At 39.8% G+C, this 21,549-nt stretch overlaps 1 protein-coding gene across 2 annotated transcripts in view; it reads right to left on the reverse strand.

The window, feature by feature from the left end:
• Nucleotides 1–21,549, reverse strand: part of NEO1 (neogenin 1) — a 279,673-nt gene that overhangs the window by 41,093 nt on the left and 217,031 nt on the right. For both annotated transcript variants that reach the window (XM_069071219.1, XM_069071217.1), the window contains exons 14-19: nucleotides 19,705–19,815; nucleotides 16,681–16,875; nucleotides 12,252–12,347; nucleotides 8,852–9,027; nucleotides 4,293–4,431; nucleotides 2,004–2,111 (exon numbers count right to left, since the gene is read on the reverse strand). In XM_069071219.1, the coding sequence (XP_068927320.1) occupies nucleotides 2,004–2,111; nucleotides 4,293–4,431; nucleotides 8,852–9,027; nucleotides 12,252–12,347; nucleotides 16,681–16,875; nucleotides 19,705–19,815 (825 nt within the window). The remainder of the gene's footprint in view (nucleotides 1–2,003; nucleotides 2,112–4,292; nucleotides 4,432–8,851; nucleotides 9,028–12,251; nucleotides 12,348–16,680; nucleotides 16,876–19,704; nucleotides 19,816–21,549) is intronic.

Consider the following 21,549-nt stretch of genomic DNA (forward strand, 5'->3'; position numbering starts at 1 on the left):
GGGGGGGGGGTGTTGTGTCTGAGGCCGCAACCAAACTCGGGTCCTCCTGACTCCGGGGCCGGTGCTTTACTCACTGCACCACCTAGATGCCCCTAGGAAAAAGGTTTAAGATGAAAGTGAATTTGTTGCCTATGAAGCAGGCATTCCACAGCACACAGAGGAAGGTAACTTTAGAGTGGGACTTTTTTGTTGGGGAGAGGTTAGGTCAAGGGGTATGGGAATAACGGAGTAGTGGATGGGAGGTAGAGAAAGAGGTCTGAGCAAAGACAGCTGGGGGCTCAGAACCAATGGAGTGAGAAGGGTATGACAAGGTGGGAGCATGTTATAATCATTGAGGAACGAGTTCTGGTAGGTTGTCATTGTCCTGAAGGATTTAGTTTCAGCGTAGAGTCTTCTAGGGCAATGCCAGGCAGTGTGTGTAGTTGCACAGGGGTGACTTTGGGGGGAGACTGGAAAGTGCCAGGAACTCAAGCTGGTCCAGGAAAGATGAGACCTTCCTCTCCTTCCTATGCAGCCCACTTTGCATTCCACTATGCTACCGCCCCTTTTGCAATCAAATTCTTGTACCTGCTTTGTTCTCGCCCTGCCCCCCAATCCCTTACTCCTTTTCTATGCCTTCTTTGGAATACCCTATAGTATTTTTGAGAGAACAGCTCTAGAATGTTTCATCACAAATGCCCCCTGGCCCAGGATGCTTAGCCCGTTCCTTTGATAGAAACAAGTTACTGAAATTAGTCAGCTGGCTACTAAGAGGGCAAGATTCTCTCAAGTGTCAGGCATTTAATAACTAAAGGAAAGACAGGGGGAATACAGAGAGCTATAGGAATCTCCTGAAAACACTGTACTCAAACCAATTTTCCTTTTCTTTCATGAAGAAAACGATTAGGGGCGGCCAGGTGGCTCAGCGAGTAAGAGCATCAGCTCCAGTGTTGGGACGACCTGGAGATCGAATCCCGGGCTCAGACACTCGGCACCACACCCAGAAATAACTGGCCGTGTGACCTTGAGCAAGTTACTTAACCCCGATTGCTTAAAAAATAAATAAATTAAAAAAAAAAAAGAAAACGATTTAGCCTGACAGCTGTATAGAAATGGAATCACTTTGTTTTATGTTGTTATGTTCTCACATGATAAGCCTTATTTCATTTTAGGTCACTTCAAGTTTGAGACCACAGAGCAGCTCTACCAAACTACTTGTAACAGAATCTTTTTGAAGAGTTTTAAGACTAGTATTTTCTTTCACATTTTCATCAATCCAGCTCTCACTACAGCCTATTTTCCATAAGGAATATAGAGCCAGTTTTAGGCAAAGAAGCAAAAAGGAGGCTTTCTGAAGGGAGCAGAACCAGAAGAACACTGTACAGAGCAATAGCAATATTGAAAAGATGATTAACTGTTAAAAAAACTTAGCTACTCTGATCAATACAATGCTCCAAGAGAATTCCAAAAGACTCATGATAAAAAATGCTATCTACCTCCAGAAAGAAAAAACTGATGAACTCTAAATGAAGATTGAAGCATACTTTTAAAACTTTTTCTTTCTTTTTATTTGTTTTTTTTTTTTGCAACATGGGTAATATCTAATTATGTTATGCATGACTTCACATACATAATCAGTATTGAACTGCTTGCCTTTTCAAGGTGGAAGAGGAGGGAAAGAATTTGGAATTCAAAATTTTAACAAATGAATGTTAAAAATTTTTAAACATGTAATTGGGAAATGTTTAATGAAGCATATATTAAATAAAATATAAAATATATTACATAATTGTACACACATAAATGTGTGTATTAATATATCTCACACATACACACAGAGAAAGAAAATTCCTAACTCAAAGTCATGATCTTTTTTATACGCCTACCAAGTGGCAATACAAAATTTAATATGCCTCTGCTAGAATCATGGGATGAATGGGATTGTTCCCTTGTCAGTACTGAATTCAAGATCCCTGAGGTGGAGCCCCTCATGCCCCATCCCCAAGCTCAGAACAGCACCGTACCTGTAACTTTGCCATTAGCTTCTGAAGGAGGTTGCCAGTTCACTATTATGGTCCTAGGTTTTCCCTCTTTACTCACTACTGTTACGTCTTTGGGTGGAGAAGTGGGAACTAGAAAGAAAAATACATTCAGTTGATTCACATAAATATCTTCTAGTGATTTCCCTTAAAATGTTATTATGTTGAGCCAGGTAGCATATCAGAAAGAAGAATGACCTGGAATCCAGTTGAGTCCTGGTTCTACCACACACTAGCTGTGCCACTAGCTCTGTAACCATGGTCAAGTCACTTAATCCTACTTGCCTCAGTTTCCTCATCTGTAAAATGAGCTGGAGAAGGTAATGACAAACCACTCCAGTGTCTTTGCCAAGAAAATCCCAAACGGGGCACAAAGAGTTGGACATGACTGAAAAACAACTGGATCTACCCCATACTAGTTATGTGATGATGGGGAAATCTCAACATCTTTTGAACCTCAGATTTTTCAGCTATAAAATGGGAACGAGAAGACAACCTGTACTACCCACTCCATAGGGCTGTTATGAGAAAAGCATTTTAATCATAAAGGGGATTTGGAGTCAGGGGACATGGGTTCAAATTTCAGCTGTCATTCACTATCTATGTGTCCCTGGGCAAAAGGAGTTTCTTTTCTGGACTCCAGCTTTATCAACTATTAAAAAAAAAAAAAGGAGGTTGGATTAGATTGCCTTAGTGGTCTCTTCCATGTCTAAATTTCATTACTGTGAAAACTCCCAGACACACCATCTAAGAAGGCTCTACTCTTCTCAAATAGCTTTCAGATAGGCTGAGTATCTGACCTCCACACAGTGCTTCGAGGTTTACCAAATGCTTTACAAACATGATCTTGTTCCATCTTCTGAAGAACTCTATCAGCTAAGTACTGCCAACACTATCTCTGTTTTATAGGTGAGGAAACTGAGACTCTCTCCTAAAGCCATGCAGCTGCCATGCTTTCGAGGCATGATGGAAAACCAGGTTTCTCCCTACTCCACGTCTTACACAATGCCTCTGCTCAAGGAGACAGACATGGCTATGGAGCTAGCTGTAAAATACCTTAGTACAAAAGTCTTATCTCTTCAATTCTGACTACTCTGTCAGGATGTTTTACGTGTCAAAAAATTCTCTTCAGCTTAATGCAGGCACTCTCTATACCAAGAGTTAAGACTCTTCTTAGTCCTTAAGTTTTTTTATTGTCCTTTTGCTTTTAGTAAAACACTCTGCTACTGCTTTTAAAAGAAAAACTAGGTGGAATAGAGAAACCATAAAACCTCAATGACTGTGCAGCTATGGTATATACAAAGGGAAGAGCAATTAGAAAGTTAATGAATTATGCTTTACCCTTCCCTTTCCAAACACAAATTATTCTTCTGTAAAAGCATTTGCTTTGTGTGAAATAGGACTATGAAATTTAAACACACTTCTAACAGTGCAAACATTTCTATTTGCCATTGGGTTGCATTCAAAGTAACAGGCTTTCTTAAGCCTTAGGTAAAGAAATGCAAACTTCAGCAAATTTATAAATTCATCATACTTCCCTCCTCTCATGAAGAGGCCTTAATGAATTTTTATGGAAAGCAAAAAATGCAACATTTTACTGTTGTTTTTAAAAAACAAATATGTCAATAATATCCCACGAGGAGAGAAGGAAACAAGGATTTCATACAGACTGAATCCACCCCTGGTTAAAGCACATGCCCAAGAACATAACGCCCAAGAACATAACATCCAAGTACTTAAGGGGCAACCAACTAACAAATGACCAAAGTAATAACAGAAAATGGAAGTGCAGATGGAAATGCCCTGCTCTTTAATATCTTTATAGAGTCACTTTCTATTTGTCTCAAGTCCATTAAAAAAAACCCCAAGGACACCTTTAATCGAAACCTTATAAGAAGTCAAAAGATGCCTTAATCAGCAGCAGAGCAGAGGTAAACACAACAGCCAAGTCACACCACCCTGGGAGGTGCCCTTCCATCCACCTGTAAGAAGAAATCTGACACAAGGAGAAAGGCGTTAAGCCAGTCTACTTCTATTGCAAGTATAGCACCAGCTCCTTCTTGATCAAGTGCACATTACTTAACCTTTTTGTCTCGGGTAATGAATAAAGCAGAGATAAGATGATCATTTTTTGCTCTTATAAATAGACACTGATAAAATTAAATGACTGATTATTCAAAGTACTTATGATGAAAAAGATGGAGTGTGGCCCCCGTCCTTTGTCCCACATGACGAAGAGAGAGAGGAGGGAGCATTAAACAATATGACCCTTACCAAGTTCAAAGGTGGTCCCATGAGCAGTCATACTCCACGTGCTTGATCTCCGACCTTTAGTCACCATCACAGAGAACTCATAGAGGGTGTTTGGTTTCAGCCCGGTCACTAAGTAACTCAGAGTCGTAGCATTTGCAGTCTGGAGAAAAGGGACGCACAGACTTTTAGAAGCAGAATACAGTAACATTCACTATGTGAACATGAGCTGAATAAAAACACTTGTCTTTCCACTGATAATGCAAGTGACCACTGATCTGATTAGTTTTTTCTCTAATTGTGACTGGATCTTTTCATATTAACTAACCAAAGATGAACCTATATAAAGGTCTTGGATAAGTCCCATCATCTCTTCAGAACTGCTATTTTATCTCTGATGTGGGGAAGTCAGGGGGGTGGGCTAGGTGACAGCCTAGTTCCTTTCCAGCTCTAAATATTAAGATTCTAAATAGAACTTAATGACCTGGATTTTATGCTTCCTATGGGGAGCAATATGTTTATCTTTATTAGGGACTATTACTATTGTTATTAATTAAATACTTAAACATTAAACTAATAAGTTAATATTATTAGTACATTAGATTGTGAGGTCCTTGAAGGCAAGGACTGTCTTTAGCTTCTTTTTGTATCCCCTTTGTTAACATTTAAATAGCACGAATACTGTGCCAGGAACTGTGCCACCCACTTCAAGTAGGATCTCCTCTGATCCTCACAACAACCCTAGGAAGCAGGCGCTAACATTACCCTCATTTTACAGTTGAAGAAACTGAAGTTGTGGCTTGTTCAGGGTCATATGGCTCAGAAGTATCTGAGGATGGTTTTGAATTCAGGTCTTCCTGACTGCAGACCTGGCACTAACTCTCACATCACCTCACTACCCTTTACTGAACTCCCCTTACTTATTGGCCAAAGATATAGATAAGGAAAGTCTGTCTCTGGTGATTAACCTCTGGCAGTTTCTTTCTTATGACTGAGAGGGAAAGAGACAGAATTCAACTGGGAGAAATGAATGATTAATTACCAAATATTTACTCAGCCTCTTCTACATAGCTAAGTAAGATGCCAAAGTTAGGAGAGACAAAAAGAGGAATAAGATATGGTCCCTTGCAATTTAACTGGGGAATAGGGTGAATAAGTAAAGAAATGACTTATGTATATGTGTATGTGTGTGTGTGTGTGTGTGTGTGTGGCAGCCAGGAGAGGCCATGTGAATACAATGCTTAAGCAGAGGTGGGATTTGGATAGGCTGGAGTGGGGGGTGAGAAGGATCTTTCAAATGCTGTTAAGATACAAGCAGGGACAAGGGGGCAGGGTGGTAAAGAAAATAGTATGATTTTGTAGCAGTCAGATAAAGCTAGAAACACAGGCCAGGACTAGATCAGAGAGGGCCTCCAAGACCAGGCTAGGGAGTTTCAGTACATAGGCCTTAAAGAGCTGCTGAGGATTTTTGGGCGGGGAGATACATGATCCTAACTGTCTTAGCTGCCATTGATGGGCAGTGTTATACAAGCAGAAGTGTCAAACATGTGACCTGCAGGTCCCATGGGGCCCACAATACTCCCAGAGTGGCCTAAACCAGATTTTTTACTCTGTAATTGGGAAATACTTAACAAAATAAATAAAAATATAGATATCACATTTTAAAAACTAAATCATCGTGTGGCCTGCAGGGACTCTTGGGTATGGCGCAGTAGCCCCCATTCCTATTTATCCATATTCTGACACTACCTCTGGACATAGCAGAGCTGGCATGACTTGGAGAGCAAATTATTCTGATGATCACAGAAAGTGGGAAAATCATGTATGTATTGACTAAGGGCAGGGGAAATGGAAACCCAAAGTAAGGAAGAGAAAAAAGCTGGAGAGGCCCTAACATGAAGGGACAGGATCAAGGCAGGTCAGTGGCACAGTGGATGGAGCACTGCGCCTAGGGCCCAGATCTTAGTTCAAATTCAACCTCAGCTACTTTCTGGTTGTGAGACCCTGGCTAACAAGGTCCCCTCTGACTATCAACATTCTGTGATTCTGTCACAGTCTGGATCCAAGATCTTTGCAAACTGACTCAACATCACATTGCCTCCCATGCTCTGTGTTGTTCTCTCTCTGGCCTCTGTCCTTTGCATGGCTTGTTTTTCTCCCTTCTTATAGCTTCTTCATTTTAAGTCTTAGCTTAAGCACCAGGCCCTTCAAGAGGCCTTTCTAGATTCCTCCATATGTCAGTGTCCCCCCTTCCCCCATCACTGGCAACTCATTTCATATCTACATTCCCTATTTATTTATCTATAATAATGTTGCACACTCACACATACCCCTTCTCTCTGCCCCTCACCCCTCTCCCAAGAATATAAACTCTCGGAGGGCTGGAAATGTCTCCCTTTTTTATTTGCAACATTAGCGTCTAAAACTGTCTAGTTGATAAAAAATAGTTAGTTATCTTCAGCAGTGACAGAGAACTTAAGGACAGAGATTATATCTTATCCACCTTTATAGGCCCAAAGATATGTAGTACACAGTGGCATTAAATAAATCTTTGTTAAGTTACAGTTGAAGGTTTTTTTTCTGGTTGTTGTGACCCCAACATATTAATGTCACTAGTTCATATTTGCATGATGAACTAAGTTATAAGCACTTTAAAAATATCCATGAACTCATGTGACATAGCGGCCCTATGAGTTAGGTTAAGTTAGCATGAGCGTTCTTGTCTCAAGGATGCTGGGAGGCCACAGTGTGTGGCATTCTGGGCTGGAGCTGCTGCTGCTGAGAACAGTGCCCTTCCCACCAGGCCTTCCCTCCTCTTCTGTAGAAGCCTGGCACCAGATGCTGCCCTTTCCCTTGACTGGAAAGTTCCTAAGAGATTCCTATCATTGACGCCACCCTCCTCAACTCCCTCCACTTTCATCGGTGCATCTGACACCTCTGGCATCCCTTCTCCAAGTAAGACCGACTCCAAAGTCTGATGCCATCTTATGTCTCTTCTCCTTTAACTCATGCATCCTCTCCTCAGCAAGAGTCCTCTTGGTCCCTGGATTGTGAGCAGCAGCAAATACCCATGAAGACACATGTGTGTCTTGAACATGAACATAATGTCCCAGAGCTTTCAATCCTTAAGGGTTACTATGCACTCTGCTATACAAGGCACAGGCCACTGAGTATCCTCAGAATATTGTGACGCCAACTTGGCCTAGAGTTTTGGAATTCCAACAAACCCTCATAGAATGTGAATCTAAGGCAGGGCTTGGGAGGCATCAAAAAGGTCAATCCTAATTAAAGCTATCACTGGAATAAGTTGTTAAAAGGAAAGTCAAGGATCAATGAGAAAGATAACAAATTATATACTAGCCACTCAAAATAAATTTGCTCTAGAAATCACCATTTTTTAAACACCAGTTTATAGCTTCTTTAAAAAATTCCAAAATTCATTTTATTGATATCTTTTTTTCCTATATCTTGCCCTTTTTTGGTTTTAAAAAAGAAACCTCAAACATTAACAAAAACAAATAAACACCCCCCCTTCCACCCTATAACAAAGGGAAACAATTGAGTAAGAACATCTAATATCATGACAACATCTGAACACTGCCCTAGTCATCCTCTACCTCCCAAGGAAGGGCCCTCGTACACTCCAACTGAGTCCTGAATTCAGATGACTCACTTAGGCTCACACAGATGAGCTGCTATGAGGTTTGAGCTCTGGTCCTTTGATTCCAAATCCAGTGTTTTCTCTACTGTACCTGTTTAAATATAACTAATTTAATAAGCCTTTTTGGTTTTTATCACAATGGTCAGTAAAATTCGTGGTTAAAATCTAGCTCTCAAAACCACATGACTGAACTCTCCTGCCATTGGGTGGTAGTAAAACCATTTGTAGTAAAGCTGTCTAGGGATAATACAATTCTTTTAATTATTTTAAATCAGAAATTGAAAGATACAAAGTACCACTAAACATCAAGCCTTTATTACAACTCAAGAAAATGTAAAGTGGAAAATTCCACAAGTATGATAGCTTTGCACCAGCTGTTATTAAATAGCCATCTGACCTTGGTCAAGTGAGTTGGCCTCTCTGGTCCTTAGCTTCCTTCTCTATAAATCAGAGGGAGGGGACTGGGCTAAATAATCACATACTAAAGTTCTATGATATGAATGTCTCACTCTCTAGGAAAAAATTTGGAAAAATATTATTCTTCCATATGTGGATAAAGCAATCACAGTATTACTGATATTTCCTTTCTTCTATCTACTAAGTTCACTCCCACTCTTCTGACCCTTGTTCCTTCTCATCATAGATGATTAAATGTTAATAAAACATCCGACACAATGTTTTTCGATGACTGATATCCCTCAGAAGATTACACTCACTGTGTTAAATTTTCCTCTCCTCTTCAGGAGCAGCTGCCATAGTAATTCTGCTGAAAGCAGGAGAATGACACTCCCAAGTGTAACGCTTTTATGGACAACAAACTGCAAGATGGGAGTGGTGGCCTGGGTGTCTCCCATACTCCAGTTGCCGAGTTCCTCTATCTCCCTCATCTCTGAACTGTTATATGCAATGCAGTTATTAATACCTTATATTTGGTGTTAGCAGGGATATTGGTTTTCCATCGGACTGTGTAGTACCGCGAGTCTGTGATCTTCTGGTGTTTTGGCAGTGAGTTGTCCGCCCACGTAATCCGTATGGTGTCATGGCTCAGGATGGAAGCCTGAACTCCCACCGGTGGCATCATAGGGGTGGGATCTGGCACTGGAGTGTATGGAGCATTAACAACAAATAAATCAACCTCAGAAGTATCTAGGGGATTGATGGGCAAAAAGCAGTGCATTTTAATTTAAAAAAAAAAAAGGTGGGGGTGCATTTAAAGGTAAACAAAAACAAAACAAAACAAAAAGGAAATGTAGGGTAATATAATGGAATGAAATGGAGAAAGAGAAAGAAAGAATCCAGGGTTAATCAATAATACACAATTAATTTCTAAAACCCACCCCAAACTGCTCTTCAAGGCAAAAACAAAACAAAATAAACAAAACCAAACATGTAGAGAAATAAGTTCAAGTGCTCAACTACAGGTCATACACAAGTGTACTAACATGTTCTAATGCACCAAGAAGTCCGTTACAATGACCTGTCCAGTTTTCCTTCTAATAAAGAAATGACTACTCCAGTGAATACTGTTGGTTGACCTTTGGGGATTTCTGAGTGTCATGATACTCCAGCCTATAGTGACCACTGAGCACATGTGAATCACTCTTGTAGTAGGCAAATAAAACCATTACCTCCCCTGAGATCTGGATGGAGCACGCCCAAGACTCTGAACCCCAGGGCAGAGGGGAAGAACAGTTCCCCTAAGACCACTAATTCTGCTGAGGCACCACAGCATCCTTCAGGGGAGAAATCAGTGTGGGGGAGCCCACCCACTTTCTTTGGTGCCACTAACCTAACTGCTACCAATGAACCCTTGGGAGTGGCAGCATCTCCCAGACCACTGGTCAAGCCCAGCCTGTGTGGCCATCACCTTGAGAAACAAGCCCTCTGGAAAGTCAGCCTGGGAGCAGCTTTTAAGGGTGCTGCAGTCCCAGCTGATGAAGACCCAGAAAAGAAAGTTCTGGCCACCAAAGTCCTTGGCACTGTCAAATGATTCAATATGAGAAGCTAATTTGATTTTATCAGTGGAAATGACATTAAAGAAGAAGCATTGCCATATTCCTGGTTGCTGCACCCTAAGGACCATGGGATGAAATGGAGAAATTCCAACTTCCTTGGAGTTAAAACTTTCTGTATGTGGTGTCTCTTATATTAGAATGTGAGCTCCTTTTCTATTTGTATCCCTAGGGATTAGCACAGTGCTTTGAACATAGTAAGCCTGTGATAAATGCCCATTCTTTCATTCATTCAAGGCCTTCAAGTCATCCATCATAAGCTCAAATCAACTCTGACATGGCACCAGCCCTGGAACTCCGACTGATTTTCTGACTATGTCAGACTGTGGGATGTGTCACATGTTCTGGTGGTACTAGTTCCAGACATGAGAAGAAATTATATTTATTCAAGCAATTTCCCTATCACATTCCTTGAAATGGGTGATCTAAATCTTCTCTTTTCTCAAGTTCCTCATGGCTCCCTCATGCCATAGTAATTTCAGTAGATGACCTTGCCTCCTACTTTACTAAGAAAAATTTGACCATCTGTTATAAGCAACCTCAAAATATGGATATTTTAAAATATCTTTAAAGTTAATATTATATATCTTTAAAATGAATGTTTTTTATCCACACTTTTCTATATAGGGAGACTACAAAGCCTCTTATGGTCGAAAATACAGCACTGAAGCTAGAGTAAAGAGGCTGGTATGTGGGCCAGGTGGATGAAGGACAATGGCTTGGCTTCCTTGGCTTTTATTCTAAGTCATACTGATTTACATAACAAGCCAGAGAGGACAATGGCAAACTTCAACTCTGAGTTAGAAGACTTCTGGGACAATGGACTTCTCTCATGGCATTAGAAACCAAGTCAAAAATAAAAGACATCACTTAGCAAGGAGCTACTCTTTCAAGCTTTTGTAAGCTGGGTGTGGTAGGGGCTCATTGCCTCTGGCTATAATTAAGGAACTGTCAGCCAGCCTTCTTAAAGCAGAGGCTTTCTGGTTGCCATCCAGCACTGAGAGAACCTGTAGGTGGCACTAAAGTGAAGAAGCCTGGAAGTGGAAACAGGGATGACTGCTCAGTGGAGACCAGCAGCATGCCAAGGCCATTGGAAATCAGAGAAGCCCGGGATACAGAAAAAGCGGGGAGGAACAGAGAGGAAATAACCAGCAAGGAGCAGCAGATAACTAACAGCTGAGATAGCACACAGGACTCAGATACAGGCCTGATAAGACTATCATGATGACATCATCAGAAGACATGAGAGGCAGCAGTGTTCCATCCATATCTGGGTCCCCACATATGTCCACTCTCCCCACTCCTGGCATGTGTATTTGTGGGAGATGCCTGAGGTTTGTAGGGGAAATGTTCCATTGCTACTTTTCCTTCCATTTTATTTCATAAATATCTTTGCTTTGAATTAGTTATGTTCCTTGTATCACTAATAAAAGTAAACACACTGGTAGGGACTTATGAGATATGAATCATACTTGGGAATGGATCTTGGAGCAAAATGAACATGGAATAACTTTTTAAGGGCCACACTTGCAAAAGAGGGATGCCCCAAATGCTATACCTAACATGCCCCCCCCCCCTACCAAATTATCCGTTAACAAAGAAAAACAATGTAACCAAACTGGCTGACACAAGATTATTTCTCTTCAATTCTTTAAGGAGCCATGATTTCATCAGTGGGGGCTATGCACCCTATCAATACAGACTATACTTCTCTTTACATTTTAGCAGGTGCCCAAGCTTTGTGATGACCTGTTGCTTTGAACCTAGCTGGGCTGGATTCCTTGGATGAGAGACATCTAGTTTGGCCCTGGGTCTCTACTGGAAATCTCTCTCACTTGGTAGGACCTATTAACATTATGATGCAACAGTGACAACCATCAGCTACAAAGAATTTCCATTCAATTCTGCATCCATTCAGAGGCATTCATTATGTGTAAGATGTTCTAGTGGTCAGGAATATTTAGAGACAGAAAATGAAACAGCTGCTGCCCTCATCCTGGGGTTGTATAGCTTGTACACAGAGAAGTAAATCCAAGGTCATTTGTGCAGGCATAGAGTATTGACCACTAGGTGGAATCAGGAAGGCTTCCCACACCACCCCAGACTTCTTTGTTTTAAAGACTTTGGCATCTCCATTTTTCCCAAAAGTTAAGCCAAGACATTTAACTGACTTTTCCTGAACTAATAGTATGTTTATTCACTTGAACTACAGACATCATATTGTAAAGAAATACTATTTGACTGCAAATTTAGCTTCTTCTGATACCTGTTTTGTTCTGATAAAGTTTAAGGAAAGAAATGGTGACTTACCTGTATGAGGTCTAGTAACTGCACTTTCATAGAGTGGGATGCCTTCACCCACATTATTAAATGCTTTCAGGGTGATCACATAGTGGGAACTTGGATCTAAAGGAAAAAAGTAATATATGACAATTTAAAAATAACTTATTAAATAATTAATCAGTCTGAGAGGATGCCATTTATATGCACATATACTTTTATGTATGTGTATGTCACTTCTCAGCCTGTACCTCTGAACATGCTCCTCCTTCAAGTCAGAACACCCTCCTTCCTCTCCTCTGTGTATTTCAGTTCTACATGGCCTTCAAAGCCAAAAAGCTCCTCCAGACACAAGAATAACAGCATCTTCCATTTCTACCACACTTGCTTTGATGGGTCTCCCCTCTAAACTATTGCCAGGATTCACCACCACATGGTCTAACCCTTAAATCTTGCTTTGTTTCTTTGCCATTGCAGACTTCGTATTGATTCTGTATGTATTAAGACATGTACTGGCCATTTCCCTTGATATAGAATACCAGCTCCCTGAGAACGTACTTCATTTCTGTCGATACATCCCCTGCACCAAGCACTGAGCCCAACCCAGCACAGGAACTGAAACCAAGTCCTCTGGGTTCCAAGGCAACCAGCTCTCTGTCCAGTATGCCATGCTACCCATAGGAATGAAAACATCTTCTTTATTTCTGACTGAGAACAAAGTGGCCCACGGCAGACACTTAAATACTGGAGGATTGTTTTCATAACTGTTTTTTTGGGAGGATGAGAAAATACTCCTATTTTTGATGTACATGAAATTGATGAAGGTAATTAGATCATTCACTATTTGGAAGTTTTCAGAAAAGGTATAAAAAATTAAAAATAAATGAAATATAAATAGACTTTAATCACAGTTTTGTTCAAGGTACAAATTTAAGGATGGCAACTTTGAATCTTAAGTTTTTAAAAGATATGTATTTTAACTTAATTTGGGAAATCAAAATTTGGGAAAGTACAAAATGCTTATTTGAATTAGTATACTTTCTGCTTGAAAATATTCCCACAGTAGAGGGTGGATCCAAAATGACAAAGCAATAGGAAGAAGTACACTTCCGTTCTCCCCTATAACACTTCTAAGGAGATCTAGAAAACACATCAGAGAAATGTAAGAAAAAAAATTACAATAAGTAATTTTTCCAGCCAAGATCTACACAAGGAGATAGCAGTCTACAGTGTGTGGACAGTAGGGACAAAGGTCTAGTTAGGATTAGCCATGTAGAATATCCAGCATAGGAAGTAAAGAGGAACAATGTCCCATTCATATGCCTGCAGGGGCCTCACCTTGCACAGGCCACAGGAACAAATGTCAGCTGGCAAGTCTGTTGTTCACAACCCAGCTCAAAGAGGTCAAAGAGGCAGGAGGGACTGAGAAGGGGATCTGCCTAGGCCTGGTATTCCAGGGTGAGGAGCAGCAGTAGGCCTTAGGCTTTGCATGGAGCAAGGAGAATGTTTAGAATCAAACATCTTCTCGGTCTCAATTTCACCTCCTGCCCTATTTACAACCTGAAGTGGAATAACTAGGACACAGCATCCAGGCCAAAAGCAAGTCTTCAGTGCTCTCATTTTGAATCAGCAGGGCTTTCCAGATGGCCAACAGTGGCTGAGCCCATAAGCAGACTACTGGAATTCCAACAGTGGCAAGCCCACAGGTCTGCTGTTCAGACCAGACTCTGCCCTTTATCAGAACACATTTGTGAGGAGTGAAAGCTTTCAGGTCCCTAGTCTGAGATGCTCAACATTCAATACCCCACACTAAAGCAGCAGTAAGACCACCTCTCGTATTAGCTCCAAAAGTGCACAAAGCCTGGCTCTAATAAAGTTCAAAGCTAGGAATTCTATGAAAAGAATGAACAAAAAAAGAATCCGATGGCGATGATGATGGTGATGGTAATAGCTAATATTTATGAAATTAAATGCCTCCCACTCTGTGCCAGGCACCGTCCTCAGACTATTTTACAAACATTATCCCATTGGATCCTCACAACAACCCTAGGAGGTAGGTGCTGTCACTGTCATCCCCATTGTACAGGGGAGAAAACTGAGGCAAGCAGAGGTGAGGTGACTTTCTCACGATCACACAGCTATTGAAGTGTCTGAGGTCAAATTAAACCTGGGTCCTCCTGACTCCTGGCCCAGCACTCCATCCACCACACCACTGAGCTGCCCCTAAAAAGCTAGTATGACGATGACAAGGATCCTCAAGACACAAACCTAAAACAGAATGACTCCAAAGCAATCACAAGCAAAGTCTCAGAAGGAAAACACGACTCAGGCACAAATTCTGCCAGAATTCCTGGAAAAGATGAAGTGACAGTTTTAAAAAGAATTAGAATGTTTTTCTAGAAGAGTACTAGGGAACAATGGGAAAAGAAACAAGCTAAGGAAGAAAGAACTGGAAAGGGAATTAATGGCTTGTCACAAGAGGCACAAAACACTGCCAAGGAACAAACTCTCTGCCAATTAGAATGTACCAAACAGAAGCTAATGACTCCATGAGATAACAAAAAACATTAAAACATTACCAAAAGGGACAGCTAGGTGGCACAGTAGATAGAGTGGAGTCAGGAGGACCTGAGTTCAAATGCAGTCTCAGACACTTGACACTTACTAGCTGTGTGACCCTGGGCAAGCTGCTTAACCTTTACTGTCTCAAAAAAACAAAACCAAAAATCAAAACGAAAACCTCACTATCCAAAGACTGGAAAAAATAGAAGAAAGTTTAAGGTATCTCATAGCAAAAACTGACCTGGAAAATAGATTAAGGTGAAAAAATTTAAGAATCATCGAAATATCTGAATACCATGACCAAAAAAAGCACCTGGACATCCTATTTCAAGAAATCTTAAAAAGACAACAAAAAACAAAACTTTTCAGATCTCTTAGAACCAGAGAGCAAAGTAGAAAAAGAGGAATCCACCAGTCACTTCCTGAAAGAAACTCCAAACTGAAACTCCCAGGAACATCAGTGCCAAAATGAGAGCTTCCAAGACAAATAAAAAAATAATACAAGCAGACAGAAAGAAAGAATTTAAGTACTGAGAAGCTAGAGTCAGAATTATACGTACTTTATCTGCTACCACTAAAAAGGAGCGATGAGAGCTTGGAATATGATATTCCCAAGAACAAAGTATATGCATGTATGTATGCATGTATGTGTGTGTATGTATGTATGTATACATACATATATACACACACATATATGTACATATTTATCCAAGAATAACTTAACTAGTAAAACTGACTATAATCCTATAGGGGGAAAACAAACCTTTAAATGAAATAGAGGACTTGCTAAAGAAAAGACAAGAATTCACAAAACCTTTGAAGGGCAAATGCAGTTGTTAAGAGAAACATAAAAAGGTAAACATCAGCAAACAATTTATAAAAGGGACTAAACAAGCATCAACTGTTTACATTCTAATGTGGGGAGAGGATACATGTGACCCCTCAGAATCTATCATCATCAAGGGTTAAAGAGGGGCATATAAGAAGAGCTGAGAGTGGCTGTGTTATGTCTTGATCTTAAAAGGGGACTGGAAAGGAAGGGAAAGAGGAATACACTGGGCTGGGGATAAGGGAAAGGAAGGATGAGGAAAACGCTCTCATAATAGGGTAAGCAAGTAGAAGTTTATACACAGAGGGAGGGGTAAGAGAAGTGGATAACACTTGAGCCCCATTCTCATCTAAACTCAGAGGGAAGAATATGCATGTATATAAAGTTGGGCATAGAAATTAATTTCACTCAACAAGGAAACAGGAGGGAAAGGGAGACAAAGGAATAAGAGGGGGTATAGATGAATAAAGTAATTGTCCCAAGCAAAACAAACAAGATGTACAAAAATACATAGTAGTGCTTTTTATATTGGCAAATAATTGGAAACTGAGGGGGTTTCTGTAAATTGAGAAATGACTGAAAAAGCTATGATATAGAAATATAATGGAATACTACTATACTGCAAGAAATATTGAAGGGGATGGTTTCAAGAGAAACCTCAGAAGACTTATATGAATGAATGCAGTGAGAAGTAACTGGAACCAGAACAATTTATACAACAATAATAATACTGTAATAACAAAAATTCTGAAAGACTTAGGGATTTTGTTCAAAACAATGACCAACCATGACTCCAGAGGACTTATGTGAAGGACTCAGAGTATAGGTGAGACATATTTGTTTGGTCATGGCCAATGTGAGAATTTGTCTTGCTTGAATAATAATAACAGGGTTTGTTTTTTTTCTTTCTCAACTGGGGAAAGGATGAAATGAGAGGGAGAGAAGGTGGATTTCTGTTGAATGATTATATTTTAAAAGTTTAATAAAAACAAAAACAAGACAATATTGCCACAATTCTCAAAAGTATTCCCTTCCATAAATGGCGTCTTTTTCACTACTCCCACTTACCTAAGTTCTCAATCGTATAGTACCGTTGTTTGTAGTCCACTTTGATAGTCTGAGCATGCGGGCTGCCAAGACCATAGCCGATGGCATAGCCTCTGACCACAATGTTCTGGTTTTCTGGAGGAGTCCAGCTCACCACAATACTAGTAATGAGAGGGCGGACATGGAGAGAACTAGGCACTTCAGGAACACGAGTTTCTGTGCAAGAAAAGAGAAAAGTAAGTTGTGATGGATTTTAGAGTCAAACAGCTGGTAATGCTTACCAACTACATAAATTGGGTTTAGGCCCCTATTTCTCTATGCGTATTTGTAAGAGCAGAGTATGAAGCCAGATGCTGGTATACAAGGAAATAGGTACACTTGTAGTACTGTTTAATTTGGCCCATGGTTCTGTCTCATTGAGAGATGAAGAAAAAAAAAAGAATAACCGTCAGCCAGCTGTCCTAAGCACTAATGCCAAAGTATTCTACTTGGCTGTAAAACACAGAGGATTTAAATGTGACAGTGGAAACTGCAAGTTATAATAGTGAATATTCCCTTGGAATGTTACCTGTTATTTATTTATTTTTTAAAGAGCAAAATAGAGAAAAGCTAGATAAATAAATTTTCAATTATATGGCAGGGACGATTTCTCCTGCTTCAACAACAGTAAATGTTATCTAAGTGTCTTCTACTAAAATACTGACTTCTTTCCCTTTTGTTTTTACTAAGCTATCTCTTGTTCATTTGCTATCACAGATTTAACCATGGAGACCTTGCCATTCTTTTCCAGGAAAATTTCCTAAACATTTTTTGAACAGTGGAACCTGCCTTATTAAACACATTGTGGCTATTCTGCTCATGCCCAGTGCAGGTGAGGGGGGTCTCCTTTTGGAGATTTGCATTCCACTATAAGAACAAAGTAAGTTGTTTTAGCCTGGGTTATTTTCCTTGGGAAATAATTAGCAACATAAGAAAATAGTCTAAAATAATGAGAAAGAACAATTCATCAATAGGCACATTCCAAAATAACTCTGCAGCAGGAATAAACACAGCTCACTCAATGTCTTCTAATAATTATTAGTCTTTTATGTTCTAAGCAAATTGCTTTGTCTAGAGATTAAATCTCTCCAATCTGTTCTCCAGCCTGATAACTAACACTTAAAAATACCTTCTTCATTTCTCTGTAAAATAAACACGGTCATAATTTTGATAATTGCCTTTACCCCCATGTCTGAATCTCCTAAAGGTGCTGTATCTATTCATAAGAAATAAGCCTTTCAAAGAATAAAATTCCAGTACAAGGTCACAATTAGCAATAGAGTTTAAGTAATGGGCCTTAAAGGACCAAAATGCTACTGCAGCATTTTGGAGGATTTTTCTCTAAAAATCAGCTTCCTGATTTTTACTTTCTTTTCTAAAAATTTATTTTGCTATTCATTTTTATATTACTTAAATTTTCCCCATTAGCTGCCCTTTCACTCCCAAAGAGCCATCTTTTATAACAAATAATTTTTTAAAAAATAGGAATAGAAAAAAAATCATATATCAAAAAACTGATATCACACATGGTATTCTAAACCCGCTCCTCTCTTACGCTGCTAAGTAGTAAGGCAAAATGTTTGCAGCATTTTACTTTCATTGTTATTAAAATCTCCATTTCACAATGATAAAAACTGAGGTTCATCAGAGAGAAAAAGTGGCACAGCAAGCAGGGTATGCACCCACATCTTCTTCACCCAAGGTCACTCACTCACTAACCACCTCATAGTTATCTCTGTTGTACTGCTTCCTCAGATCAGCAAGAACTTCAACATAATGGAGAGGCTTACTGTTTCAAGTTTGAGAAAAAGATTGAAAACAAATTAAGTCAAGTATTCAAGTATAAGACTGAAAACAAAATGCTAAGGGGTGGCTTGCTATTAGTTTGAAGAATTTCTCACTTAAATGTGGTGTAGAACGTTGGAAAGTGTTAAGATTAAGATACAGGAGCCAGGTATGATCAACTGATTATAATCTGGGACAAAACATGTGACTACTTGGAGCCCTGGTTCCCTCATCTGTAAAATGAGGAAAATAACAGGAGTTGCCCTTGTCTCACAGGGGTGTCATAAGAAAAGCGCTTTATCTACCTTCTAGCTTTTCCTCCTCCCAATTATTGTGTATCCCTGAAATTCCAATTGTTTTTATGTGTATGTGTGTGTGTGTGTATGTAGCAGTAACTGAAAACATTTAAATAATTATACTTCACACAAGTCTCCTTGTGTTGTAGTCTGCATAAACTTAGAAGCTATGTTTTACATACGAGGAAACTGAGGCTCAAAGGCATTAAGTGAATCTCCAAGGCCAGTCAGTAAGACTTGACCCCCAGCAGCCACTGCTTGGATTCTCAGGGCGATGCTCTCCCCACTGTGCCACAAGGCCTCTCAGGCATACGCATCCTCACTTAGGCAGCACATACACCCCGTGTCACCCACCTAAGAGGCACAGATCATTAGGCCTGGAAGGAATCTCATACATCATCCAGTCCAGTTGCCACATTCTATAGACGGAAGGCCAGAGGGGTTAACTGACTTGCCTGAGGTCACAAATCTGGCAGATTAACAGAGCCAGGACTGGGTAGACAAGACTCATAAGGAAGATTCAATTTTCAACAAATCCATGGAGCCTACAGTTAAGCAGGAAGGGAATTTGGGGCTAAGAGAAGGGTGGGATTTAAATAGATGGGATCAGATACAAATTTCACAACATCTGCTTACATATTACCTTGGTTCACAGCTGTTCTAAAGTAGAATAGCATGTTTTCACGTTTATTTATTCTTGTTCTTTTCTGGCGTATACATTAAAAAAAATGCTATGGGACACAAACTTCTACACCCCTGCTGAATAATTAGAAAGAATAACTAAATCAATTGACATTGATGTTTAAAAATTTCCACCAAATGATACACCGTGGCTTGCTTGTTTATTAATTTGGCTTTGTAATAAGCTCTGTTACAGAGGTACCCAAAGCATGTTCTCCTTTAGTCCCTATTCATTACCACTTACCATCCAGGTCACTCTCAAACGTTTCTGCAGACATCCAGTCTGTAGCTGGCCCTGTCCCATTGACTGTAAGTGCTGCCACTCGGAAGTTGTACTCAGTACCCCGATCAAGACCTAGGGTCAAACAATAAGAACATCAAGAGAGAACAAATGTGCTGACAATTTCTTGTTCTAAAAGCTTGTATTTTAAACTTAGTTTGACGGTAAGATTTTATTAATATTTCACTATTATTCATATAATAAAAAATTCTGGAAAGGGAAATCTTAAGGAGAACAAATAGGCTAATGATTTCTCCTCTTGAAAGCAGCTATCTTATATGTAAACTTTGTGTGGCAGACCTTGTCATATCCCACTCATTACCAAGATACAGAGGCTACTGCTGTCTTGACAAAGTCTAGGTCAAAGTTAAGAGTCAATCTGATGCAACATATTTTTCATTGTAACCTAGGGGCAGAAATTATAATGGGCAACACTCTCAGTAGAATGTACAACTAATTTTATTTAGGGTTTGGCAGGATTTTAGTGATCATCTACTCAACTTTTTACAAGTGAGTAAAGTTAAAGCCCAGAGGACAGAGTGAGTAAGTGTTTCAAACAGAACTCAAGGACAGAATCAAGCTGGTCCCAAAGATGCCCAGAGCCAGAACAGAATAGAATGTTTCCTTTCAGATTCTCTAAGGTTTCTCCCAAGTATACTTTTCCCATTAATTTTCCTAGGCCGCTTGGCATGCCTACAGGCACCTATAGTAAATCAGTCTTCTCTGAGAACAAAGCCTGGCTCTCCCAGTCAGCTGCAGCTGATTCCTTACCCCACCCCCTCAACCAGATTTCCACTTTCATTCTCCTCTCCTTAACTCCAAGTAGTTGTCTGAACTTTCCCCAAGGTAATAGCAAGGGAATGTCATAGACAGGATTGACTGAAGGCCACACAAGGAGGAAGTGTCAGAACTAGGCTTTGAACTTAGCTTCTGTGACTTGAAATCCAGGCATCTTTCTGTGACAGCAAGTGGTGCTGACCCAATGCCGGAGAGAACCAGGACAAGTGGATTCTAACTCAGGCTCTACTACATTATCAGCCTTTTAATCCCTAGAAGACAAGAGGACTGGACTGGATCATCTCCAAGGTTCCTTCTAGCTCTAAAATGCTATTTGATAAAGAAGCAAGTGTATAAAGTATATATTTCAGAAAAAGCAATGTTCTATGTATTTGACTACACTTATTATTCCAAATACTAAAAGTAGCCTTTTGATGTGCACAGTCAATGAGGTATGTTAAGTAAGGAATATTGAGTATATTTAACATATTTAATATACAATTAGGCAGATGACATGTGCCAACAGAAAAATCTCCATCACTCAGAATGTTTAGGACACAGGACTAACTTGTTAACTGGTAGTGCCCTGTAGAAAGAGCACTGAGTCAGGGGTAAGATGACCTGAATTCCAATTTTGGCTCTGCCACTTAACATCTCTGTGACCTTGGGGGGAAAATACTTATTGTTGCACAGAATTAGTTTCCTTCACTGAAATGAAGAGACTGGATCAGATGACTTTCATGGTTTCTTTACAGACCTAAATCTCATGAACCCAGGACATTCAGAAAATTTCTAGATTTCTGATGTCCCCCATCAGTCATCCCTCCTTAGATTCTCACTCAAATGCCTCTCATCTATACTTTCTCCCCTTCCAGTCTTTGGATGCTTACAAAAAAGCCTATCATCTTGTTACAGAATGTTCCTAATGCCCTTTTTATAAATTTTAATCCTTTTTAATGAAAACATTTATCTTTAAAACTATTTTATTGACTATTTTCTATTCACATCATCTACATTTCTCAATATTTACCA

Source organism: Petaurus breviceps, unplaced genomic scaffold, assembly GCF_028583685.1.
Source record: "Petaurus breviceps papuanus isolate PSGF00001 unplaced genomic scaffold, PetGlider_PUasm1.0 90825, whole genome shotgun sequence".
Taxonomy (NCBI): domain Eukaryota; kingdom Metazoa; phylum Chordata; class Mammalia; order Diprotodontia; family Petauridae; genus Petaurus; species Petaurus breviceps.